This window comes from Cannabis sativa, chromosome 1 (assembly GCF_029168945.1).
Source record: "Cannabis sativa cultivar Pink pepper isolate KNU-18-1 chromosome 1, ASM2916894v1, whole genome shotgun sequence".
Classification (NCBI taxonomy): Eukaryota; Viridiplantae; Streptophyta; class Magnoliopsida; order Rosales; family Cannabaceae; genus Cannabis; species Cannabis sativa.
The window spans coordinates 23,546,005-23,572,330 of NC_083601.1; the positions used below are offsets into that span (position 1 = coordinate 23,546,005).

Sequence of the window (26,326 nt, forward strand, 5' to 3'; positions counted from 1 at the left end):
GAAAAAACAGAGTAAATGGCAGAGCATCTGGCAGAGGGCACAATCGACTTTCTGCTTCCTTTGTTTTCCAAATTTATTGGAGTGCTGATGTAATAGAATTTTTGTGATTTTATGCCTTTACCGTTAGGATTGGGATATGCAATATTCCTTTTGTTTTGCTTTAACAAACTCTGTACGCGTAGACCATTTATTGGCTCTTGTAATATTCCTTCCCTGTGCCCAGTGGCTATATAATATGCAGCAGCCTCACTTATAATTTTGAGCTGAGTTTTACCATTTCTATTCTCTGTTACTTTCTTCACTTGGTATCAGAGCAAACCTTAGGCGTCTGCCATGGCCGATCCAACTTCAGCTCCAGAACAATAGCAACAACATGTGGAAGGTTCAGCTACTGCGCCCTCTTCAGAAACTTCACACCAGCACCAATCGAGACCATCAGCCCAAGCTATGAGTCCCTCACTAGTGACTACACCTTTCAGTAGCACTCTAAGCCAACCATTCACAATGAAGCTCGACAGAAACAATTTTCCCTTGTGGAGAACGATGGTCTTTACCATCATTCGAGGTCACAGACTCGAAGGCTTCATCAACGGCAAAAGAGCGTACCCTGAGGAGTTCATTACTTCAGGTATCCCTGGCTCTCCCGACTATACTATTTCCATTAATCCTGACTATGAGAACTGGCTTGTTCATGACCAGTTATTAATGGGTTGGCTTTACGATTCGATGATGGAAAGCATCGCGTCCGAAGTTATGGGCTGTCAATCGGCCTTTGCTCTCTGGACAGCCCTTGAGAATCTCTTTGGAGCCTATTCTCGTGCTCATACTGACGATCTTCGCACCAGACTACAGACAACAAGGAAGGGCTCAACAACCATGACCGAGTACCTCAAACAAAAACATATGTGGGCTGACTCACTCGCACTTGCTGGTGAACCATACCCAGAAAGACATCTTGTGTCTAATGTTCTCTCTGGCTTGGAGATTGAATATCTCTCAATCGTCTCCCTCATTGAGTCCAGATCTGAAACAACATGGCAAGAGTTACAAAGTATCCTTCTCAGCTTTGACAACAAGCTCGAACGTCTATCTGCCGTTCCTCCAAGCTCACAGACCCACTGGTCAGTATGGACCGAGAAATACAAACCAGCAACATCAGCAAGGGCGTGGTTCGTCGACAAATTCAGGTTCCTGTGGACGAAGTGGAAACCGAGGCAGGGGTCGTGGAGGTCGATTTGGAGGACCGAAGCCTACTTGCCAAGTCTGTGGCAAGTATGGCCACTCAGCTGCAATTTGCTACAACAGATACGACGAAAATTACATGAGAAATCAACCACCAGGAGACCAAAATCAAGATAAACAGATCAATGCTCTTGTTGCTACTCCACAGGTTCTAAATGACGATAGCTGGTATGTGGATAGTGGGGCAAGCAACCACTTAACCACTAATGAAGGACAGATGAACAATAAAACAATGTATGGTGGTAAGGAGAAGATTACTGTTGGTAATGGTAATAAGCTGACTATTTCTCACATTGGCTCAAGTCAACTTAAAATTATTTCTCACTCTCCTTTAGTTCTTAAAAACTTACTCCATGTTCCAAACATTACCGAAAACTTGATTAGTGTCTCCCAACTTACTGCTGATAATGATGTATCTATTGAATTCTTTTCTCTTGTTTGTTGTGTGAAGGATCGAGAGACAGGGAGAGTGGTTCTGCAAGGAGCTCTTAAAGACGGTCTCTACAAGCTCAAGACATCTCTTTCCTCACAGTAATACAACTCAAGTGTCCAACCTCCTATTTCCAAGTCGTCCCCCTTTACGGATGTTGCTACTGCAACTTTAGAGTCCAATAAACCTAGTGTTAGTGAGTCTGTCTTAAGTTTGTGGCATAGAAGGCTTGGTCACCCTTCTCATGCCGTGTTGAATCAAGTTTTAAAAACTATTGATGTAAGGCCTTTTATGAATGAAAAACTAGAGTTTTGTGATGCTTGCCAATATGGGAAATCCCATTGTTTGCCCTTTAAAAATTCAACCAGCCGTGCCCCAGGGATTCTAGACTTTGTTCATACGGATCTATGGGGGCCAACACCTGTTAATTCCCACACAAATTTCAGGTTTTACATCCACTTTGTGGATGATCACAGCCGTTATACTTGGCTCTTTCCCTTAAAACACAAGTCTGAAGCTCTCTCAGCATTCACTAGATTTAAGGCCTTGGTGGAAAACCAATTTGATAGGAAGATTAAAGCCTTGAGAACTGATTGGGGGGGGGGGGGTGAATTCCAAGCATTTACTGACATTTTCAATCAAAGTGGTATTTCTTTCCAACACTCTTGTCCCCATACTTCAGAACAAAACGGAAGGGCTGAGCGTAAGCATCGACATATAGTCGAAACTGGCCTCACCCTTCTAGCTCAGGCACACATGCCTCTAAGGTACTGGTCAGATGCATTTCATACTGCTGTACAACTTATTAATCGGCTTCCTACTGGCGTACTCAATGGGAAATCTCCATATGAAATCATCTTCTCCCCGAAACCCGACTATAAGTCCTTAAAAATTTTTGGTTCAGCATGTTTCCCGTGTCTGCGTTCTTACCAAACGCACAAGTTTCAGTTTCACTCTACCAAGTGTATCAATCTTGGTTATAGTGAAGCACATAAAGGGTTTAAGTGCCTCAGTCCCCAGGGTCGTATCTACATCTCCAGACATGTTATTTTTAATGAACAAGAGTTCCCATGTGAACATGGATTCTTTAACAACTATCAGCCTGAACAAATTGTCACTCTTGACACTCCTAACTCATGGTTCACTCTTCCCACTGTCACCCGTGACACTTCTACTGAGTCCACACCAGATATCACTCTTTCGACTCACACAAATGACGGCTCTTCTACTGCAGAACCACTTCCACAGTCCCCTGATCGCACACAACAGCAGGTAACTTCTCCATTACATCATACTGACTCTGTTCTCTCACCACACTATCAGTCCTCTTCTGTTGCTTCACAGGCTCAAGACTCTCCAATTTCCACTCATAACTCATCACAAGTAAACTCTCCTGCTGCTGCATCACCATTGATGCCTTCTCATCCTATGATTACTAGGGCCAAGGTCGGCATTTACAAGCCGAAGGTGTATCTCAACCACGCCAAATTTGATCTCTCGCTTCATGAACCATACTCTCTCGAAGATGCACTTCGGCATGAGGGGTGGAACCGTGCTATGAGCGAAGAAATGACAGCCCTCTGTCGCAACCGAACCTGGATACTTGTTGACCTAAATACCATCCATGTTGCACATATAGTTGGCTACAAATGGGTCCATAAGATCAAGCTTAATCTTGATGGTAGCTTCCAACGCTTCAAAGCACGTCTTGTTGCCAAAGGTTTCCACCAACGTCCTGGAGTTGACTTTGGTGAAACCTTCAGTCCCGTGATCAAAGTCGCTATTGTTCGTGTTGTTCTAACAATTGCTGTCTCTCACAACTGGGAAATTCAACAACTCGACGTTAATAATGCATTTCTCAATGGGGTACTTGAGGAAGATGTATACATGATGCAACCACCGGGCTTTGATGACGCTACTAAACCTCACCATGTCTGCAAGTTAAAGAAGTCCATTTATGGGTTGCAACAAGCTCCTCGGTCTTGGTACGATCAGCTAAAAAGAACCTTACTTGACTGGGAATTTGTTAATTCGAAGGCCGACTCATCTCTATTCATGCTGAAGACTCAAAAATTTATTATTATGGTCCTAATTTATGTGGATGATATCATAATAACAGGGAACAACTCCAAAGAAATCGAACAGTTTATTGACAGGTTTAACAAAGTGTTCTCACTAAAAGACTTGGGTGACTTGAACTACTTCCTTGGGATAAATGTGTTTAGGGATGACACTGGGATTTATCTATCCCAAAGGAAATACATAGCAGAGATACTACAGAAATATAAAATGGAGAATGTCAAGCCAAGCCCGACACCTATGACAGCAGGGAGAGTTATCTCAATTAATGATGGAGTTCAACTTGAAAATCCATCTCTCTACAGAAGCATAATCGGCGCGGCCCGACATCTCCTTCGCCGTCAATAAACTGAGCCAATTCCTTAAGTGTCCTACTTCTGTCCATTGGGGGGCTGCCAAAACAGTGCTAAGATACTTAAGGGCACCATGCGCCTTGGCATTCACATTGCACCGAGTGACAATCTGAGCTTACAAGGTTTTTTAGACGCAGATTGGGCATGTTGCCCTGATGATTGTAGATCAGTTGCTGGATATTGTGTGTTCCTTGGTGAATCTCTGATCTCGTGGTCGTCGAAGAAGCAAACAGTGGTTGCACGCTCTAGCACCGAGTCAGAATACAGATCGTTGGCACATCTTGCTGCTGAATTGGCTTGGCTGCAAGAACTCTTGAAAGAAATGAAGTTTGAAATGCCAACAACACCGATAATTTGGTGTGACAACATGAGCGCGAGTGCTTTGGCTTCTAATCCTGTGTACCATGCGCGTACAAAACACATAGAATTAGATGTCCACTTCGTGAGAGACAAGGTGCTGCAGAAGAAACTCGAAATCCGCTACATTTCCTCGCATGATCAGGTTGCAGACTGCTTGACAAAGAGCCTGTCACCTAGCCGCTTTCAATTCCTTGTAAACAAGCTCAGCATGACAGAATCTCCGCTTCGCTTGAGAGGTGGAGTTAAAAGAATTGGGGAAAAAGCAGAGTAAATGGCAGAGCATCTGGCAGAGGGCACAATCGACTTTCTGCTTCCTTTGTTTTCCAAATTTGTTGGAGTGTTGATGTAATAGAATCTTTGTGATTTTATGCATTTACCGTTAGGATTGGGATATGCAATATTCCCTTTGTTTTGCTTTAACAAACTCTGTACGTGTAGACTATTTATTGGCTCTTGTAATATTCCTTCCCTGTGTCTAGTGGCTATATAATATGCAGCAGCCTCACTCATAATTTTGAGCTGAGAGTTTTACCATTTCTATTCTCTGTTACTTTCTTCACTAGTGATATAATTAGAGATATTTTAACTACTATTCTACGAGATTATTAATCGAAATAATATAAATTATGTTATCATGATTACCTGATCATGTAAGTTCTTTTACTAATAATTTATAGAAACCAAACCATTGACAATTATGTTGGAATTAGGATAATCAATAACTATTTGATAACTAGTTTATTATTATTATATATCAAAGTTGTTAAACAGACCCTTAATAGAAAAACGTTTCTTTCTCCTTTATTGTATGTATAAGAGAAATGAGATCTAGTAGTTGGGACTTGGGGGGCTGCTACTTTGAAAATGTCTTATTAAGTCGTTGTTGCTCTACTTTGTTTTGACTAAACTAATACAAGTAATTAAATCCAAAACTAGATATATATAAATATTAATGGTATTAGGTATGGGTTATGTACTGAAATAATTATTTATAACAAAAATGCACATTATCCTATAACTTTATTTATATATAAATTTATGTCACAATTCTATAAATTTGCTACATCAAGTTTTTAATTGTATACTGCAGCACAATATTACAAAATTGATGTAAATATATCATAAAATCAATTTTTTTTTTTGTTGTACATAGCATATTTTTATATCTTTAATTAAAAATAGTTCAATTGGTGAAAAATTCTAAATTTGAAATGGTGAACATGTTCCATCTTTGAAATTAAAAAGTTGATCCTTTAAAAAGAAACTCTAAAATAAAAAAAATATAAAAAATTATTTTTATATATAATTAAAATCCTTTAATTATTTTAAATTACATGATTATTGTGTAATTACTTAATTAAACAAATATGTCAAACTTTATAATTATTGTATTTTTTTTTATTTAAGCGTTTATATATTACATCAGCATAACCTGAGACTCGAACCCAGGACCTCCAATACACACGCACCCCCTATGGCCACTTGAACTAGTCTCAAGTGGTTAACTTTATAATTATTGTAAATTACACTAAGTTCCAGTTTCATAGTAATTTTCTAAATGTGCCCTCATCTAAAAAAATTTAGCGGAACTATGATTTTACTTAATTAATATAAATTAATAAATTCGTAAAGTTTTATTGTATTAATTTAATATGGCCAATATAGTCAATTTTGATTTATTAGGCCTATTCAATTTAGGTTTATGTAGTAAGTATGTTCTTGGTTTAGGGAAAACTGAGAGGGAAATTTAATTAGTTATACATTTATTACATAATTTTTTTTTTTTCAAAACCAAAACTATTTAACATTAGTAAAATATGTCATTTTTCCCTAAAACCCCATTCTATTCCTCTCATTTGAACAACCATCTCTCTCTTTCCCCCTTCTCTCTCTTGCTCTCTACAACACGCACATGGAGGAGGTACACAATCGACCCACAACCACAAACTTGGTCCCTTCTTTCCACGACCACCATGACCACAGACCCAAGGATCCACGGACCCAATGACCACCGCGGACCCAACGACTTCTCCATCAACCACGGCTTCACAATTGGCAATGTTGTCAAGGAAATAAATTGTATAATCAATGTTTGTTATGTGTGAGTAGATGTTAGATTTAGGGTTTAAAATGGCCAAATTTAGGTTTTGGGTAAAAAATTGGTTTTTTTGTCAGGCCCGATGGTGGTCCGATAGTGGTATCATGCCTTCTTATTGTTAAAACGAGTAAAGGTTGAAAACGAAGGTCCGATGGTAGCCCGATGATATGGTTTGATAGGATCCGATAGTGGTCTGATGCCTTCCTGGCGAGCTTAATGAATGGAGCTTAACATTTCTATAAATGTAGATATAGTCCGAATAGTACTCCGATAGGCACCTGATGCTACTTTTTTTATGTACAAAAACATAAAAAAACATAATAAAAAAAATGGGTAGCATCGAGCTACCATCGGACCACTATCGGACACCATCAATATAAATGAGATTAGGGAGTATGGATGGTGAAGTTAGAAGAGAATAGAAGAAATAAAGGTATAATATATATGAATATAAAGTGTGCCTATTTTTTTAATTTTAGTAAGCTTGTGTTCAAAAATTTAATATACTAAATTTCCCAACTCAGATATAATGATACACTTTCGGGAGTGGAGACTTCCCAAATACCTTCCTTCTAGTCTCTACATTATTAAATCCAGTCTAAATTATTATATAAATTCATAAAAAAAATTATATATTAAATATTTGAGACCTATCCACTTTTTTGTTTTTTAAAAAAGCTATTAGTGGAATAAAAAATTGTAAGTTGAGGATTTTTTTTTTTTGATATTAATGTTTTATTATTTAATTTTTTTGAGACCTTAGACAATATATATATATATTTTTTAAAATGGATGAAGCCCCAACCCATTCTGATCCTTTATTGGTTACTGTTAACCAAAAGAAACGGTTAGTTAGTTTGTTAGAGTTAGTTAATTCAAGATTTCTTTTAATTATAAGTTGTTGTAGCTACACTAATAGAATTAAGATCCCTTTAATTCGGGTTCGTCTTCCCTCGACTTTGAAGGGCTTCCGGTGTACTGGACTGGTGTTTACTCGCCTGCAATGGAGGAATTTCTATCCAAGACCACTCAACTTCATGTCTCGGATGAAGAAGAATGGGAGGTGGATAAGAGTTTATCTTTGACGATTGCTAAAAACAATTTGCGAGGGAGACTTTGCACTAATGTGGATCACAGCAGGGGCTTTCTCAAGAAAGTCCTGGGGAGAATATGGAGACTCAAGGAAGCGGAATGGAACATTAAAATTCAAGAGAAATTCGATTCAGGTATGTTCCTATCCTTTTCTTTTGCCTCTGAACAAAACCAGTCAAGAATTCTAGCCAAGATGCCGTGGTATTTATCTAATGGATTACTGATTTTGGGGAAGATGGTGAATACTAATGATTCTTGGAAGGATGATCTTACAGCCTTTCCTATTTGGGGTAGAGCTCTTGGGGTACCAATAGACTATTTAACTGAAAAAAAAAAAACTTTGAGATTGGCTTCCATGGCAGGGACGGTCATTTCGATCAATAATGCTGATGTATCAAAAATGGTGACTAATGGTTTCTTTAGATTTCAGATTTGGATGTCGATCAACAAACCAGTTTGTCCGGGGTATCTATTACCATGTGGGGGATCAAAGAAGTGGATCGCATTCAAATACGACGAACTGCCATTCATGTGTTTTCAGTGCGGACGTATCGGACATAATCAAAAAGATTGTTCTGTGGAATACAAAGAAATCGCAGGAGTTATGGGGGAGAAGGCTAAAGCTTACGGGATATGGCTAAAAGTGGAACAAGAAATACGGGATGGCTTTCAAGAAGGATTAACAGGACCAAGAATAGAACTACAGAAGGGGATAAAGGAACAGAGGAATGGGATAGGGCCTGACAGGGGAATGAAACTTTCGAACTCCTTTTCTCTTCTCACAGACCCCATGGAAACAAGGAAGATAATTATGGATGAAACACAAATGGGTAATGATAATGACGGTAGTACCGTAGAAAAAGGCACAACAAGTGTCAATGTTATGATACCACAAAAGCTAACTACAAGCGATCTTAGGGAGGATTTGGGTATCCAGGAAGAGGTGAATAGGGCGAAAAGAAGAATGTTGGAAGTTGAATCAATATCGGGGGTTGGCAAACTCCAAAGAACTGCGAACCTACCTATGACAACCATGGAAACACAACAGCTATATGATGTTCCAATCACGTTTCAACAAGAGAAGGATGGGATAGAAGGAGGACCATCTTTCGTCTTTGGCCCGAGTCAACAATCAATATCTAAGGCACAAAGGCGAAAGGTAGCAGTGAAAAAAGATGGAAAGAACAGGAAAAGCAAGGCGGAGAAGATACCGATTGGGGTTTCTCAGGAAGGGGATTCGACAATTGGAGGTACGATGGAAGAGGTGCACTCTGCAGGGCAGGGTCGCCTACAGCCATGAAAACACTTTTGTGGAACGTTCAAGGGATGGGGAACCCTTGGACGGTCCGTACATTGAAATCCCTGGTGAAACGATGGAATCCTGATCTAATTTTTCTTTCGGAGACTCGATTGAAAAAGGAGAAAGCTGAAAATCTTCGGGTTGCTCTGAGTTTTGAGGGTTGTTTTGTGGTGGAAGCGCGGGGTAAAAGCGGTGGTCTCATCTTACTTTGGTCCAACTTGATCGATTGTAATATCCTTTCCTTTTCCTCTTTTCACATTGATTCTTTCATAAGAAAAGAGGAGGATCAAGGTTGGCGATTTACGGGGTTCTATGGCGATCCGGATCCTAATCAAAGATGCGAATCTTGGAAACTACTTACAAGGATTGGAAGGATGTACTCGGGGCCTTGGGTGATAGGGGGTGACTTTAATGAGATTTTGAGAAGAAAAGAGAAGATGGGAGGACAACCAAAACTGGGTCATCTTATTACGAATTTTTGAAAAGCACTTGATGGAAGTAATTTGAAGGAAGTAGACTATGAGGGTAGTTGCTACACTTGGTGTAACGGACGGCAAAATAACTTCATTTTTGAGAGACTTGATCGAGTGTGTGGTAACTCGGAGTGGTTTCATATCTTCCCTGCTGCCAAAGTTTTTCATCTCGAAAGAGTGAACTCGGACCATTGTCCTCTCCTCCTTCAGTGTTTGTATCAAACCAATGAGAATGTGACAGGATCTAGGTGGCATTCTAGGTTCCATTTTGAGAGTGCTTGGGCTGAAGAAGAAAAATGTTCTCAGATTGTGACAGAAAATTGGAATAGAGGGAACAGTAGTACCACGGCTTATGAGCTGAAGAAGAAACTAACCGATTGTGGGAATGCTCTCAATCATTGGAACAAGGCAAAAAAGAAAGAAATGAACTTGAAGCTCAAGGAGTTGGAAGACAAAATAGCCAGTCTTTCTTTGAGTACGGCTTCAACAGATTGGCAGCACCTAAAAGAGGTTGAACGGAAAAATAATATTCTCCTTGATAAAGAAGAAAAGTTTTGGAAGCAACGGAGCCGCGCTATTTGGCTAAAAGAAGGGGATCGAAACACAAAGTACTTCCACAGGAAAGCAAATACTCGAAAAAAGAAGAACTCTATACTGGGTATCATGGACTGCAATGACAATTGGGTTACTGGAAACAAACGGGTGGGCCAGGTTGCTTGTAACTACTTCCAGCAGCTGTTTGAAGCTAATTCAGCAACTAAGGAAGAATTGGAAGAGTTCAAAAGTGCAATTCCGAACAAAATATCCCGAGAAACAAATGAATTCCTCAAAGCTCCTTTCACTGCCGAAGATGTTTTCCAAGCTATGCGTAATATTCACCCTCAAAAGGCTCCGGGAAATGATGGAATGTCGGGGCTGTTCTACAGAATGTTTTGGCCGAAAATAGGAGAAGAAGTGACCAAAGTTTGCTTGGGAATCTTGAATGATGGAAAACCGATTGAGGACATAAATGACACCCTTATCTGCCTAATTCCGAAAATAGACAAGCCTACCCGAATGTCGAACTTCCGTCCTATTAGCCTTTGTAATGTGGTGTACAAGATCATAGCAAAATGCCTTGCGGGCCGTATGAAAAATAGCCTTTACCAAGACATCTCGGAAGAACAAAGTGCCTTTCTGGCGGGTAGGTTGATTCAAGACAATGCTATCATTGGTTTTGAAAGCCTTCATTGTATGAAAACGAGAAGATTCGGTAATGGAAGGAAAATGGCGCTCAAGTTGGATATGTCAAAGGCTTATGACTGGGTGGAGTGGAATTTCCTTACTACCATGATGGAAGGGCTTGGGTATGATGAGGAATGGATAAACAAAATCATGAGATGTGTGACTAGTGTTTCTTTCTCGGTTCTAATTAATGGGGAAAAGATAGGAAATTTTAAGCCTTCTCGGGGTCTTCGTCAAGGTGACTCTCTATCCCCCTATCTTTTCCTTATTTGCTCGGAAGGTTTATCTTGTCTAATACAAGCGGCTGAGAGGGCTGGCACTATTAATGGGGTTCGGTTTGGTAGAGATGGAGTTAAAGTGTCTCATCTATTCTTTGCGGATGATAGCTTCATGTTCCTTGATGGAAATATCGACGAATGTGATACTATGTCCCACATTCTGCATCACTACTCTCGGCTTTCGGGGCCACAAATCAATCTTGATAAATCTGAAGTGAGCATGGGCAGCCGCATTTCTCCTCAATTGGGTCAAAGCCTAGCTAGTCGTTTGGGGGTTAAACTTGTCGCACATCACACGAAATACTTGGGGCTGCCTAGTTTCATCGGTAGAAGGAAAAAATAGGTGTTTGAGGTAATCAAAGATAAGGTGTGGAATAAACTTAAAGGCTGGAAAGCTTCAATGTTCTCCCAAGCGGGGAAAGAAATTCTGATAAAGGCAGTCATCCAAGCCATCCCGAGCTATTCCATGAGTTGTTTCCGCCTCCCAAAGAAGCTCATTACTAGCCTTCATTCTTTGGCTGCCAACTTTTGGTGGGGGGATACAAAAGAAAATAAAAAGATCCATTGGGGCATGTGGGCCAAAATGTGCAAACCAAAGGAAGAAGGAGGTTTAGGCTTTCAAAGTTTAACGGAGTTTAATCAAGCTCTCTTAGCCAAACAAGGGTGGAGGTTGATTCACAAACCCCACTCCCTTTTGGCTAGAGTTTTGAAATATAGTTACTATCCTAATACTTCCTTTCTTCAAGCCAAGTGTCCCCCTGGAGCTTCATGTATTTGGCAAGGCATCATATGGGGTAGGCAAATTATTGAAGAAGGAGGCCGGTGGAGAATTGGGAATGGAAGAACGACTCGAATTTGGGAAGACAAGTGGATCCCCCGCCCAAATGGTACTATTCTTTATCGGCATGAAGGAATAGCCCCAAACACCACTGTTCATACCCTTTTGAATGAGGAAGAAGATTGGAATAAAGAGAAGATCCTCATCTATTTCCACTCCGAAGACATCCCCTGGATATTGGGAACGCCCATAGATACGCAAGTGGAAGATACCATGATATGGCCTTTCTCCCCGAATGGAAATTACTTAGTAAAGAGTGGTTATAGAGTGGCTCGGGAACGAAATCTCCACCCGACTCGATGTTCAAACATGGAGCCCATCCACGCGTGGTGGAAAATGTGGTGGCAACTTCAACTCCCCCCCCCCCCCCCCGGATCAAGCTTTTTGGTTGGAAGCTTTGCCATAATTGGCTTCCGGCTAAACTCAACTTGGTTCATAAGGGCATGTCAATTGATCCCCTTTGCAATCAATGTGGAAGGTATGTGGAATCTCTCCCTCACGCTTTATGGTCTTGTACTAAGGCTAAACTAATTTGGAAATGTATGCCTTACTATAAGCTTATTAAAGATTGTCACAGCCATTCTATGTTTGATATACTCATGGAGATTCGACATAAGCTGTCCAAAGTGGAGTTTGAGGAAGTGATTAAAATTTTTTGGGCCATTTGGGAGAACCGAAACAAACATTGGAACAATCTTCCTGTGTTAGAAGGGGCTCAGCTTATTGAGTGGGTTTTGAATAACTACCCCCCAGTAACAACCACAACATCTCCTTATGTACTGAAAAGACCGAACCTAAGACTGATCTAGGCAGGTGGTTGGCCCCCCCAGAAGGAGTGTACTGCGTCAACTGTGATGCAGCTATGGATCCTGGAAAAGAAGGTGTGGGTTTGGGTTACATTTGGAGAGACTGGTGCGGGAATCCTATAGCAGCAGGTATGGTCTTTCTCCCCCAATTCTGCTCTGTTCTCTTAGCTGAAGCTGAAGCAGTTTTAGCTGCTATGAAGGCCGGTCCGATGGAAACCAGCAGCCATTTTGAGGTTAGAACTTATTGCAAGCAGCTGGTGGATGGGTTCAAGATGGACAACAATGATCTAAGTGATGTTTGTATCATCTACAATAAGATAAAGCGTCATCATCGTTTCCCCTATTGTACAAAGCTCAAGTTTGTAAATAGAAACTATAACGAGATTGCTCATAGGTTAGCAAAAAGGAGCCTTGAGAACAAGTTATCTCAATCCTTTTTCACTATTTTTCCCAATTGGTTAGCTAATTTTTGTAAAGCTGACCTCTATCATTCTTTGTAAGTTTTGAGCTTTGTTTATAAAGATGATTTTTCAAAAAAAAAAAAAAAAAAAGAAAAAAAGAATTAAGATCCCTTTTAAAAAGTGGTGGCTCATATGTTAAACCAATTTAAATTTGACACGTTAAATTAATTTTTTATTTGAATTAAATCTTTAACTAAGTTAACAAGTCAAATTTAAATTAGTTTAATACCGAGATACCATTTTTTAACCATGAATCTTAAATACTCAATTTTTTCAGTAAAATTGATAAGCTTTTTTGAGCAATCTTTTCTTTTATTCCCTATGCTCTCTTTTTTCTGTTCTTAGTTTTCTTTCATTGCCCTCGTTAAGCTCTTATAGTTACCACTCTCCTAACAAAATAAGTTCTTGAGAGTCAATAATTTTAAATATATAATTACAATATTACTTACTATGAGTGTTATGTTTGGAGATTTTATAAGGCTTAATTATTCAATATTAAACATGTAATGTTAATTAATTTGTCACAAAAAGAGAACTCTTATGGCACGTTTACTATACAGTAATCAAAATCAGAATAAATTAATGGAGAAATATAATAGAATAAATAAAAAATAATCGGAATCAATATTTGTAATATGCTGTTAACTAAAATTTTTTTGGAAATGAAATAATTGTGATTTATCTTGTTTACTTTATAGAAAACGTAATTGAAATGCTTAAATTGACTAAATTTCCCTTTTAAGTTAAACTATATTATATGGTAGTTATTTTGTAAGACATATTTTAAAAGATAAAATTGTCATAATATATTTAATATTAAAAATAAAATAAAAATAATTAAAATTCATTACTCTTAATGACATTCCTTACAAAATTAGTGGGGGAAGTTCTCCTTTTCTTTTCTCCCTTATTTAATCAATTAATTCTCTATTTCCTAATTTTAATAATGTGAGTAAATAAATGTAAGAAAATGATTACTTTACCATTAATTTCTATTACGTATTAAGTTCGTCTAAGTGACAACTAACAGTTATTATTATTTATTTATTTTTAAGACGTTAGAATCTTTTATAAATTGGTTATATTGTTCTATGTATTAGGATCAATTTTTTAAAAAGAAAGTAGTCATGTTATTTAATAATTTTTTTAAAAAAATGGAGTTATGATTCTATAATATTACTTCCCTATTATCTTTGTTATTGGTTCTTAAGGATTAGTTATTGATACTGATTATTGGATATTACATCTATCTTTTTGGAGGTTTAGGCTAATTATTATTTTTACCCCTAAACTTTAACTATCTAACTATTGAGATAGTTAGATTTAAAGATTTTTGTCTAATTTTAGTAAAAAAAGTCTAACATGGATGAAAGTTCAGGTGACATGATTTAGTATATGTCAAAGTTCGAGGGGCATGATTTGGTAGATATCAAAATCTGGGGAGTATGATTTAGTACATAAACAATCACTGAAATAGTAAAATTAAATGAAATTAAACATTAAATTTAACGGCCGGAAAAATTTAGGGACATCATTTAGTACATGTTAAAATTTCAGAGGTAAATATCCTAATTAGCCTTTATTAAACTGCACAAATTTAATTAATTATAAGATTGTTATTAATAAAAATATTAATTTTTGTTATATTTTACTTCAGTACTATAAAAATATTAGTGGTTATTTGTGTACTTATACTTCATATTATGTTTGTAACTAAAGTTAGTATATTTTCTTGTTTTTTCTTTTCTTTTACATGTTGCTTCTCTGTGGTTTAAGCAAAGTGTATGGCTGTTATGATAATATTAGAGTGGTTTATTTCTTTAGGCTTTACAACTTATCATGTAATTGAAACGGTTTGTCTAGTAGCTACGTCTAGTTTTAATAAAGGCAATCATTTTTAAATAATCTTGTATTATTATTAGATGTTTCAGCAAATTTGTTATCTAAATTTTTAACAACATCCTTAATTCATATTCGTTGGACGACGAATGACTGCACATAGATTAGCAATGCATGCAAATGGATGAACAACTTGTTTCGTAAGATAATTTTCCTTATTATTTTTCGGATACTTAGTTTATTGGTTATTAGATTGTTCAACTCTATTTTATTATTTTTCTATTAAGGTCTTTTAACAACTTTGATATATAATAATAATAAACTAGTGATCAAATAGTTATTGATTATCCTAATTCCAACATAATTGATTATCCTATAAATTATTAGTAAAAGAACTTACATGATCAGGTAATCATGATAACATAATTTATATTATTTCGATTAATAATGTCGTAGAATAGTAGTTAAAATATCACTAAAATATATGATAAGAATATGATAACAGCGTACGCTCTTAAATTGATATACAGTACAGAATTCCCTATATTAATTGTACACATATTATTATGAGTAAATAATCCCTCTACTAATATCTTCAATCAAAGCCATATGCATGGTAATTTTTATTCATAATTGGAAAAAGCCATATATATTCTCTACTTGAAAAATTCCATGATCCAAAAGCCGCTAACACAACATTCAAATCTGATGCCACTGAATCCAGCACCACTTGCCAAGGCTTGGAACTCTTGTTTGCTCCTCTCTTTTCCTCCTGGATTTTGAGTCATCATTAACACATCTGTTTTGGACATTATGTTATCACCATAACTAGCTTCAGGCAACATTGGAAGAAGCCCTTCCATCACTATAACCTTTCCATTCTCTGGTATAGCTTTGTAGCAATTCTTCAATACTTTCACACACTGCTCATCACTCCAATCATGAAGTATCCACTAAAATATATGTATGTAACGTTAATTAGTTAAAGTACTACTATACACTATAAAAAGAAACAGAGCCTATTATATTAGCTACTAAAATAATTAATTGGGAAGCTTTTAATGCTGACCTTCATAAAAATGGCATCGCCACTTGGAACACTTTCAAACATGTCTCCACCCACATGTTCGACCCCTGCAACATTAATATTGATAAACTAGACTAATTAAAGACCAAATCCTTTGTATAAAATTATAATTATTAAGCTTAATTACCTGGATAAGATGGGGCATGTTGTACAACATGAGGCAAATCAAAGTTAATACCCTTAATATGTGGATATGTGGAGGTAATCTCTTTTAGAGTCACTCCCAAACCACCCCCAACATCTACCAGTTGTTTAAGGTTTTCAAAGCCTTTGTAAGACTCAATTGTCTGTTTGGCAAGCATAGTGGTCATGCTTTGCATTGCTCTATTGAAAACCTTATTAAATCTTGAGTCCAAAGCTGTATACTCGAAGTAGTTCATTCCATGTAATCTGTTAAAGGGTATCCCTCCTTCAAGTATTGCACCTTTGAGTTGGGACCTGCCATTGTATATTAATTTAGTGTGTAACAACAGAAATTAAAAAAAGTCGTATTTGAAAAATTGCAAAACAAACGTACCAACTATCCGAGTAGACTTTATCATCCAACAATGAGATCAAGGAGCCTAAAGAAACACCATCTTCATCAGTTACAAAGCATTTGGAGACAGTATTATGACTGTAAACCCTTGGATTATCGGCCACTACTGAGCACGTGAGCACAGAGTGGCCGGCCAGCATCCTAAGGATGCGGTCTACCATCATGACCGCATCAGGATTGTTGGTTGGTAACTGCGCCACTATCTCTGCTGCCGAGAGCTTAGCTCCTCCTCCGGCTTTCGCTATGATATCGAAAATTCCAAGCTCAACTGTGGCTTGCAAGGACTTGATTAAGATATTTGTGCTCAACAGCTGAAGAGCATAACAAAAGCTTTCTTCTTGTTTTGGTCTTTTGAGATCAACGATTACTTCCAATTGATCCGAACCCATCATCTTTTTTTTTAGTATGTTAATTATAGGTTTGGAAACTTAGACCAATGTTGTTAATCTGTGATCCCTTACAAAGTTTTGGGTGGTTTATATAATTAAGCCCTGCTGAATTGTCGATTATTCAAAGTCATAAATAGTTTACTAAATTACAAATTGCAGTAGCAGCCCCAACACGCAACTATGAGTGTTCATTGTACAAGATCTAATAATGTTTTTAGGAGTTTTTACAAAGATACTGATTTTTAGCAAAAATTTACAATTCTACTGTTAAACAAAACTTTTTTACAAAAATATTCACTTTTTATAAATCAACCGTAAAATAACAAAATAGAACAATTTAAACAACAGTAGAACAGCCGTACAACAACATGTGAAAACTTAATATAGTACACAGTATTTAAAAAAAATACACAGTACTTTTGAAAAAAAATCTACCTCACAGTAAAAAAGAAAAAAAGTTAAAAATTTCAGTATGTAGTGTAAAAATCCCATGTTTTTATTACTATTCAGATCTGATCTAATTATATATTGGATGTTAAATTTTACCATCCGATCCAATCCAATTAATTTTAGTTACCCAATCGATCCAACATACATTGGATATTGGATTGGATCAGTTCTATATGTTAGATGTATTTTATATATATATATATATATATATATATATTGGAAATGTCTATGGTAGAGACTTTAGTTTTGTTCTTATGGTAGGGATACTTTTCTAGCCTTTGATTATTGATTTAAGGTAATAAAGTTGAGAAAATACGATAGTAATAATGGAACCTAGCTTATAGTATTTTTACACATTTTTTGTCCTTACACTATTGTCTTCTTCTTTTTTTTTTTTTAAAAAAAAAAAAAAAACGAAATCTAATAGTTATTTTATTTTACTTTTTAGTATACTTAATTAGTATGTTGTTTTATTTTTTATTTTTTTTTTCATATTCTTCTAAAGATATTTTTTTTTAGTATGTTGCTTTCAAAAAATATTTATTTTAATAAGCTTATTGAGGACCCTTTTTAAAATTTATTTCCTAAAATTATATTTTATGTCTTTCTTAGATTTGTTTTCTTTATAATAAAATTAGTTTTTGAGCAATACAATTTTTTGGTTCATAAAAAATCTAATAATAAGTACAATAATTCATAATAAAATATAAATTAATATGTATACATCAACGTATATTTAAATAAGCATATAATTAAGTAAATCATATTAAAATAAATGAGTAATTTACGGTATAAATATTTAAGTTTAACTTTCGATTGCAGATAAATAATTAAGTTTAATTTTTGACAGAAATAATATTTAAGCTAAAATTCTAGAACCTCCCTAGGTACCAGGCCATTAAGTGTTAAGTTAATGGCCACATGGCAGACCCTAATTAGCCTAGATCATTAAATTTTATTTTTTATTTAAAAATTAATTTAAATATACCAATAAAAAAATAACATGTGTATAATAACTTCACTTAATGACCAGGTAACTTTTGAAAAGTTCTAGAAATATAACTTAAGTATTATTACCGTAAAAAATTAAACTTAGATATTTATCTACAATAAAGAGTTAAACTTAGGTATTTACGCCACAAATTACTCAAAAATAAATTAATAAACATTTTTTAATTCATATTAAAATAAATTAATATTACACATGATTGTGTAATTTGTTTGAATTTTATTTGTAGGGATGTTAATCAAGTAGCACATACTGTAGCCAATCATGCATTGTAAACAATGTTACATGTGCCATTTGGATTGGGATTAAACTTTTTTGTGCTCGTCATGCTTTATAGTTGGAGTGGCAATTAGTGTTGGTGTGTCGTGTTCGTGTTGTGCTGAGGTCTTAAATTTAATTAAAAAGTTGTTGACACGAACACGACACGTGACACAAAGAAATTAAAAAATACAGACACGAACACGACTTGAATAAGTTCATGTCGTGTCGAACTCACAAAATCGCATATTGTGTTGGCGGGTTGAAAACTAAATTATAGATTTTAATGTCATCATGCCATGTTCGTGTTATGTTGAATTTTAAAATTTATTTTAGATGGTAAATACGAACACGACCCGTAACATACAAAAATGATAAAACACAAATACAAGTAGCAAAATTTTCGTGTCATCGTGCCATTTAATTTATTTATTAATTAGACTTAATAAAGTCTCTTAATTAACAAATAAACCCTTAAATCTCTTTTCTTCACAATTAAGCCCTAGCTTAGTGAAAAATTCATAAATAAGACATAGCTTCCTATAAATGATATTTCAGTAAACTAATATAATCACTGAAATAAGAGGTCTTCCATTTATCTCTATTAAGCCAAGCTCAAAGGAAATCATCATTTCACTTCTATGTCCAAATAGAAGCTATAGATTCCATATCTATGACTAGCGCTCTCACTCAATTGTACTATCATGTTCCCAAAGTTGTATGTGTAACTCGAACGAAATGGTAGGCTTTGACTAACAACTTTAAGAACACAAATAACACTCTTGAGATCGAACCTAACCATGTCAGGATTAAAATATTTTGATCTGAGATCAACCAGATATTGACTTTAGAAAGATGCAACGGTAAGATTATAATATCTTTACCAAGATTTATATCAGTCCCAATCCAATGTATACTCCACACATCTGATACTAGCATACTTTGTCAATATTCTGGAAAGAACATAACACTTATCCAAGGTGTAAGTAAGCTTTATCGCTGACTATCACATCACTGTAAATCCAGTGCACTGATGAATCATGGGACATTATCTTCTGAAGCATATAATCACAATTACCTTCCACTGTGTTGACATCACTGTAATTGTGAATAACTATATGTTCTGGACTTAACATAAATTGTATACTTTAAACCATAAACATGAAAACTACATGTAACCATATGATTTCTAATCTTCTATTGATAACAAATTAAATTATATTGAAATGGGTTTAATTTAGAGGAGTTCATGTTGTTAGTGTTCTTAGTTGTTACTAAATAGTAACTGTTCTTAAGCATGAATATAGTGAGTGTTAGTTATAATTAGTTGTAGGTAATAAGTTATGTGTATACCTTCCTTACATTGTAATCGGTTTTCCAGGTAGAATAAGAGTAATATATGACTCTCATTATAAAGAAGGTACAACAGGAATAACCACCTTCAACTAATTTTAACCAACAACCTGCTAGACACATGTTTATAGCAGGTACTAGTAGTTTGTAACAACCAAAAGCTTTGTAAAATACCTATTTCTGTCCGATTTTGTATTTTGCACACACTCCGTGATCTAACGTCATAATTGCTTCAATCCCTCCATGATCTATAAATTTTAACGTCCTTGATGATTGGATTGGAATAATGTTTCCCACCGCTTACTTGTGTGCAAAGCTATATTATCTTTGCAAGTGTCGTGGTGCTCGGTTCTCCATTGGGTTGTAAGCGAAAACACCTGTGCTTATTGGATGTAATGCGCTAACATCAGCTATAGGGCAATGATTTTCCATTTGGTAAATGATGAGTATACGTCATGTTTAATTATTTGGAATCATAAATAAAAATCAATAAATATTGGTACATATTATAAAATTAAGTCGTTGAAAAAAATGATTATTACATAATTATCTTAAATTATTGATAATTATGTGGATGCATAAATATGAGACTTTATTTAATTTAGAGAAATAATTTATTCGATATGCAATACTTAATTAAGCAACCATAAATCAGAGAACATATCATATATACTAATTTAATTAAACAACCATAAATAGAGAACATATCAAAGTATTTTTGTAAATAAGATTAATTTTAGATACAATAATTAAAAAACCTCATTACTAATTCTAATTTGTTTAAACTGTTATTAGTTTATTTTTTTATGCTCTGCAACAAATAATCATACTCTAAATTCTTTTTTTCTTATCCACTTACATTTTATTTTTATAATTTTGTAAAATACATTTAACATATATAATAGTACAATTTTTTTTATAATATAGTAATAACACAATTTCAAGAAAAAAGAAATTCATTTTATATATATATAAAAAAAAATTACCTTCTTATTGTACTATTTTTATTTTATAAGTTTTTTTTGGTATTTATTTAATAGATATTTTTTTGGTAAATATTTGGTCAAATAAAAATACACTATGATTACAAGGCTGGGTTTTATAGGGTATAGTAGACTTTTTTTTTTTAGGAAAAGTCGTTAATATTTCAAGAAAAAGTAACGAGATAGAACATCTATTTTCACCAGAGCAAGCATCACAGACCCCATAGATCAAAAGTAGAACTAACCAAACTGTTCTCAGATGACCGTCTTGAGAATTGACATCCATAATCATCATTTAATACATAAAAAAAAAATATATAGCTTCAATCAATTTGCAATGAAAAATAAATTAAAGCTAAAATTATCATAACATCAACATAAGAATGGATTCTTGTTCTCATCCACAGCTTTGGCAAACTATGTAGGAAGGTGTCTTAAAATTATTCCAAATTTCATCACTTGATGGTGGTTTCAATACCATTGAAACGAAAAAAATATCAAAAACAAATTCATTCATATAACATAAATCAAGAGATTAAAATCCCAGATCTACATTGAAGATAAAAATTAATATAAAAAGCAAATACGATTAAATGATTCAGAAGCAAATCCAATGACCTCAATCGATACTAAAGTATCACAGATCAAGTGTTGGATAACATTGAGCTTCATCCTAATCAATCATTAACCAACCAAACAGAACCAAAACACATTACGAACCAACCAAATCCTAAAGCAACGAGTATTATCAAACCCTTAAAATCTAACTTCTCCAGTTGCCTTCAGCGGCGCCACCACCACTTCCTCTGCTGGGAACCACCACCTTCACATCGGCCTCCGTATCCACCACTACTCTCGCCTCCGTATCCACCTCCCTCATGACGGCGGCCACCGCCTTCGCGCGGCTGTAGCCACCACCACCTCCATAGCCTCCACCTCCGCGGTTGTAAAAGGGCGGAGCCAGAATAAGATAGTAGGGGGGTAATATCAAACAATGCATACAAAATTGAAGAAAATATGATAATTTTTAATTTTTATAAATATTTTATATAAGGAACTAGAAAATTTAAAAGTGATGTTTTAAGGTTTTAGGACCTAATTTAATAGTACTAATATTTATTACTGTTAGTTAAAAAATTACATTAATTATATATTACGTCACATTTATATATAATGTATAGTATTTAATTAAATTTAGGAGAGTACAATATATTTTATTTTAAAAAATATTATGGGCTCGTTTGGAACACCGTATTAGGTCGTATTATATTGTATTATATTGAATTGTATTTTATGCAATATTTTTGTGTAAAACTATATGTAGTATCAACTTTTATGGACACTTAATATATAATATTTTAGTATAAATTAAAGTTTAACATATTATATAAAAATATAATATGAAAAACCGTGTTTTTGCAAATGTCAGTTGTATATAAGAAAATATAAAAACTGTAAGCGTTTGCAGCAGCAGAAAGTAATTCTGCTACAGCAAAACGAAACAGGCAGAATATAAAATATTTGCAGAAAAATAAATAACTTGACACAAGAGATTTATACGTGGTATCAGTGTTCTCCCGAACACTCCTAGTCCACGGGGCCACGCCCAGAGAATGAAATCAATTAATAAAGTATCAAAATTACAAAGACAATTGACTTAAACAAGTTTAGACTCCCTCTAAAGTATTGCCGCAATCCTTTGTAATCCACTTTATGAATCTGACTTCTTGAAACACCTTCAAGCCCGAACTCCCTTCGTCTTTGAAGTGTGAGTGCTTACTTCCTCCCGAAGTAAGGCTTTAACAAGTCTTCTCCCGAAGACCAAGTGCTTACTTCCTCCCGAAGTAAGGCTTCAACGAGTCTTCTCCCGAAGACCAAGTGCTTACTTCCTCCCGAAGTAAGGCTTTATCAAGTCTTCTCCCGAAGACCAATCTCTTGTTCAGTCAAGTAGTTCTTCACAACCTCTAGGATAGAGTAAGAACAGAAATAGAACAACTAGAACCTAGGTGAACAACTAGGCTCTCACAAAACAAAGAAAGACTCTCTTCTCTCAAAAGATAAATGTAGAAAATGAATAATGGAAGAGGTAATTCGAATGGTTGCTCTCTAGGCTCTATTTATAGATCATAGAAACCAAAGAGGCAACCACAAGTTCGAATTAGCAGCTGTACAAAAACTTTCCAAAAACAAACACGATCTGCTACATCGGATTCGGATGCTGACGCAGCAGATCTGACCAGAAACGGGAAACTTACTAAAATCGGGTCCGATCCTCTATCAATGCTTGATTCCTGCAAAAAACAGATTAGATATTCTGATTGTATCAAGAAACAATCGAAATTAATAAGGAAAAGGCAATAATCAAAGTTTCCCTAAAAAAGACAACTTTCCAAAAGAGAATTCCTTCTCTTTTGAGAAGTTTTCAACAAAGGAAAGTTCAGCTGAAAGTGCAACTTTCCAAACAAGGAAAAGGGCAACTACAATCCGAATTTATAAGGTAAGAAATCGAATATGAATGCACACCAATCTTACCATAAATGGAAAAATTATTTTGTCAACTAACTTGCCAAAAAAAGACTTTACAATCTCCCCCTTTGGCACTTTAGATGAACAAAATAATTTTTAACACAAAGTACCTGCAAGTTAAAGTTAGCCATAACAAATAACTACTCCCCCTGAGTAACACAATCGAAAACCAACAATAACTAAAGAAACATGCTAACTTTTAAACCAAATAAGTTTACAAGTACCAAACACAACTCCCCCTGGAAAAAGGGTCTAGAGTTGATAAAAACAAATTGAATGCTCAATAAAATGCACATTAATTAAAAAATATTTTGACAACTAAATTGCCAAAAAAGGACCTAACAATCTCCCCCTTTGGCACTTTAGATAATCAAAATATTATTAATTAACAAACACCTACAAAACAAAGTTAGCAAAATAAACATAAAAACTCCCCCTGAGAAGCACAACATTAAACCAAAATAAACAACTAACTTTGACCAAAGATGAACACAAACACAAACCTCAACTCCCCCTAGACAGTTGAGTATACAATTACTCCCCCTTTTTGTTTATCTATAAGGGCCAAAGACAAAAAGAAATAAAAAGATAGAAATATGTCCAACAAAAACAAAAAGAAAGAAAACTTATGCCCCATAAAGCTTGATCAATGAGGACAACTGCTTGGACATCTCTTGCTGAACCTCCTCCATGGCAGCAAGACGATTGGAGCAGCAAGAAGAGCAATTGAGGGGGCTTGTTTAGATTCCACCATTTTCCTTTTTGAGATGCCCTAGGTTCTTTGTTCTCACTATTTTGATCTGAAAGAGACAATGAACAGCAAACAAGCAAGAGAGACAAAGAAAAAGAATCGGGTAGGTGGTGAGAGTGAATGACAAAAATTGGTTGAAATAAACATGGGAGAGTTTAGCAAAAAGGAAACCAATTTCAACATATTTGAGAAACCACCAGCCCACGATTACAAAAGGAAACTGCCCACTCCTTGCAACTTCTTTCCCTTTTTTTTTTCAAAAAAAATAAAAGGAAACTAGAATTACCAACAATATTTCCAAAAATAGGTCAATCTTTCAAGATTAAAGACACATTACATATAAACGATCAATCTTTAAATGGAAACATATCAAAAATAAATCAAAGAAGAATGAATGTTGATACTTACCATTTATGCACAAGATTTTCTTGACCCATGAAGCAAGTCACACGCCTCCCTCTTTTTTTTTTTTTTTAATTAAAACCGAAAATAAAATACAATGTGTACAATAAATATATGTGATTCGAATCAAGCAAAGAAATCAAATATCATTGACAATTGACAAAATAAAATACATGTTATGCTTTTAAGGAAAATAACTAATTAGTATCTCATAAAATAATCATACTAATTGATGTTAAGGAAAAAGATATGCATGTTACTGAAAATTGTGTACCAGGATTATCAATTTAATTTTCATAGAGGAGACTTACAGAATTGAACACACTTGTCAGACATAAGTGTGTGCAGTGAAAATAGGATCATTGTCCTTGGCAAGATTTTTCATTTTCGCCTTTTTCATTTTGATCCCGCAACTGGATGCTTTCACACCATACTGAAGGTAGCCCTTTTCTATGGTAGTGCATCCTCATCATAGTTGCTAATTACAATGTTCCAGCTTACTCATCAGATGGCTTTCACACCTCAGTATGGGTAGCTCTATTCCAGCAAGGGGCCTGACAAGACTGAAACAAAAATTGCTCAACTCTGTATAAGAACATTATTTAATCCTAGACACACATAAAGAGTAACATGAACCTTTTAGCACAACATCACAAAATATGATCAGACTGAGATCCTAACTAATTATAATCCAAAAGCATAAACATGATTTGTCAAAATACAATGATAGAAGATTAAGAGCTAGAGATGAATCACATAACACTATTGTACAAGAATTATGAACAGATAAAATTAAACAATGCAAACTCCCAACGACTTTCTGAGGGAGTCAAAGCGACTTGCATCTAGGGCCTTTGTGAAAATATCAGCTAATTGTTTTTCAGTATCAACATATTCTAATTGCAATGATTTATTTTCAACAAGTTCCCTGATAAAGTGGTGTCTTATATCAATGTGCTTTGTTCTAGAATGTTGAACAGGATTTTTGGAAATATTTATGGCACTAGTATTGTCACAAAAAATAGTCAAAACACCCAATTCAAACCCATAATCAATCAACATTTGTTTCAACCACAATAGTTGAGTACAACAACTGCCAGCGAGACGATGTACTCAGCTTCGGCAGTGGATAAGGAGATGGAATTCTGTTTCTTGCTATGCTAAGATACTAGATTATTCCCAAGAAAGAAACACCCTCCACTTGTGCTCTTTCGATCATCAGCATTTCCTGCCCAATCTGCATCACTAAAACAAGCAAGATTTGAATTGGTATCTTTCGAGTACCAAATTCCATAATCAGGAGTGCTATTAACATATCTAATAATCCTTTTTACAACTGATACATGAGATTCCATAGGATTACTTTGATATCTAGCACACACTCCCACACTGTAACAGATATCAGGACGACTAGCAGTTAAATACAAAAGACTTCCAATCATGCTACGATAGAGTGTAGTGTCTACCTTTACTCCATTCTCATCTTTTGTTAATTTCGGTGTGGTGCTCATAGGAGTACTTACCTGCTTAGCCGATTCAAGGCCAAATTTCTTGACCAGGTTCTTAGCATACTTGCTTTGAGATACAAATGTACCTCCTTCCATTTGTCTCACTTGAAGACCCAGAAAGAAATTAAGCTCACCAACCATGCTCATTTCAAATTCACTTTTCATTTGATCAACAAATACCTGCACTTCATGGTTAGAT

At 35.3% G+C, this 26,326-nt stretch overlaps 1 protein-coding gene and 1 non-coding gene across 2 annotated transcripts; both read right to left on the reverse strand.

Moving 5' to 3' along the window:
* Nucleotides 1-15,275: 15,275 nt before the first annotated feature.
* LOC115706440 (cathecol O-methyltransferase 1) lies at nucleotides 15,276-16,994 on the reverse strand. The gene is made up of 4 exons (XM_030634091.2): nucleotides 16,478-16,994; nucleotides 16,088-16,398; nucleotides 15,943-16,007; nucleotides 15,276-15,826 (listed from the first exon to the last, which is right to left on the reverse strand). The coding sequence occupies exons 1-4, from the start codon at nucleotides 16,888-16,890 to the stop codon at nucleotides 15,530-15,532; spliced, it is 1,086 nt and encodes a 361-aa protein (XP_030489951.2). The 5' UTR covers nucleotides 16,891-16,994; the 3' UTR covers nucleotides 15,276-15,529.
* Nucleotides 16,995-21,532: 4,538 nt separating this feature from the next.
* LOC115708513 (small nucleolar RNA snoR31) lies at nucleotides 21,533-21,621 on the reverse strand. The gene has a single exon (XR_004010008.2). It is a non-coding gene; the product is annotated as a small nucleolar RNA snoR31 (small nucleolar RNA).
* Nucleotides 21,622-26,326: the final 4,705 nt, after the last annotated feature.

What these genes read in the sequence shown, in the direction of transcription:
- LOC115706440 (XM_030634091.2), bottom strand. Translation starts at nt 16,890, where the DNA reads ATGATGGGTTCGGATCAATTGGAAGTAATCGTTGATCTCAAAAGACCA. An exon ending in AAAGTCTACTCGGATAGTTG is followed by an intron (nt 16,399 to 16,477) that starts GTACGTTTGTTT and finishes ATACAATGGCAG; the next exon opens with GTCCCAACTCAAAGGTGCAA. An exon ending in GCGATGCCATTTTTATGAAG is followed by an intron (nt 15,827 to 15,942) that starts GTCAGCATTAAA and finishes CATATATTTTAG; the next exon opens with TGGATACTTCATGATTGGAG.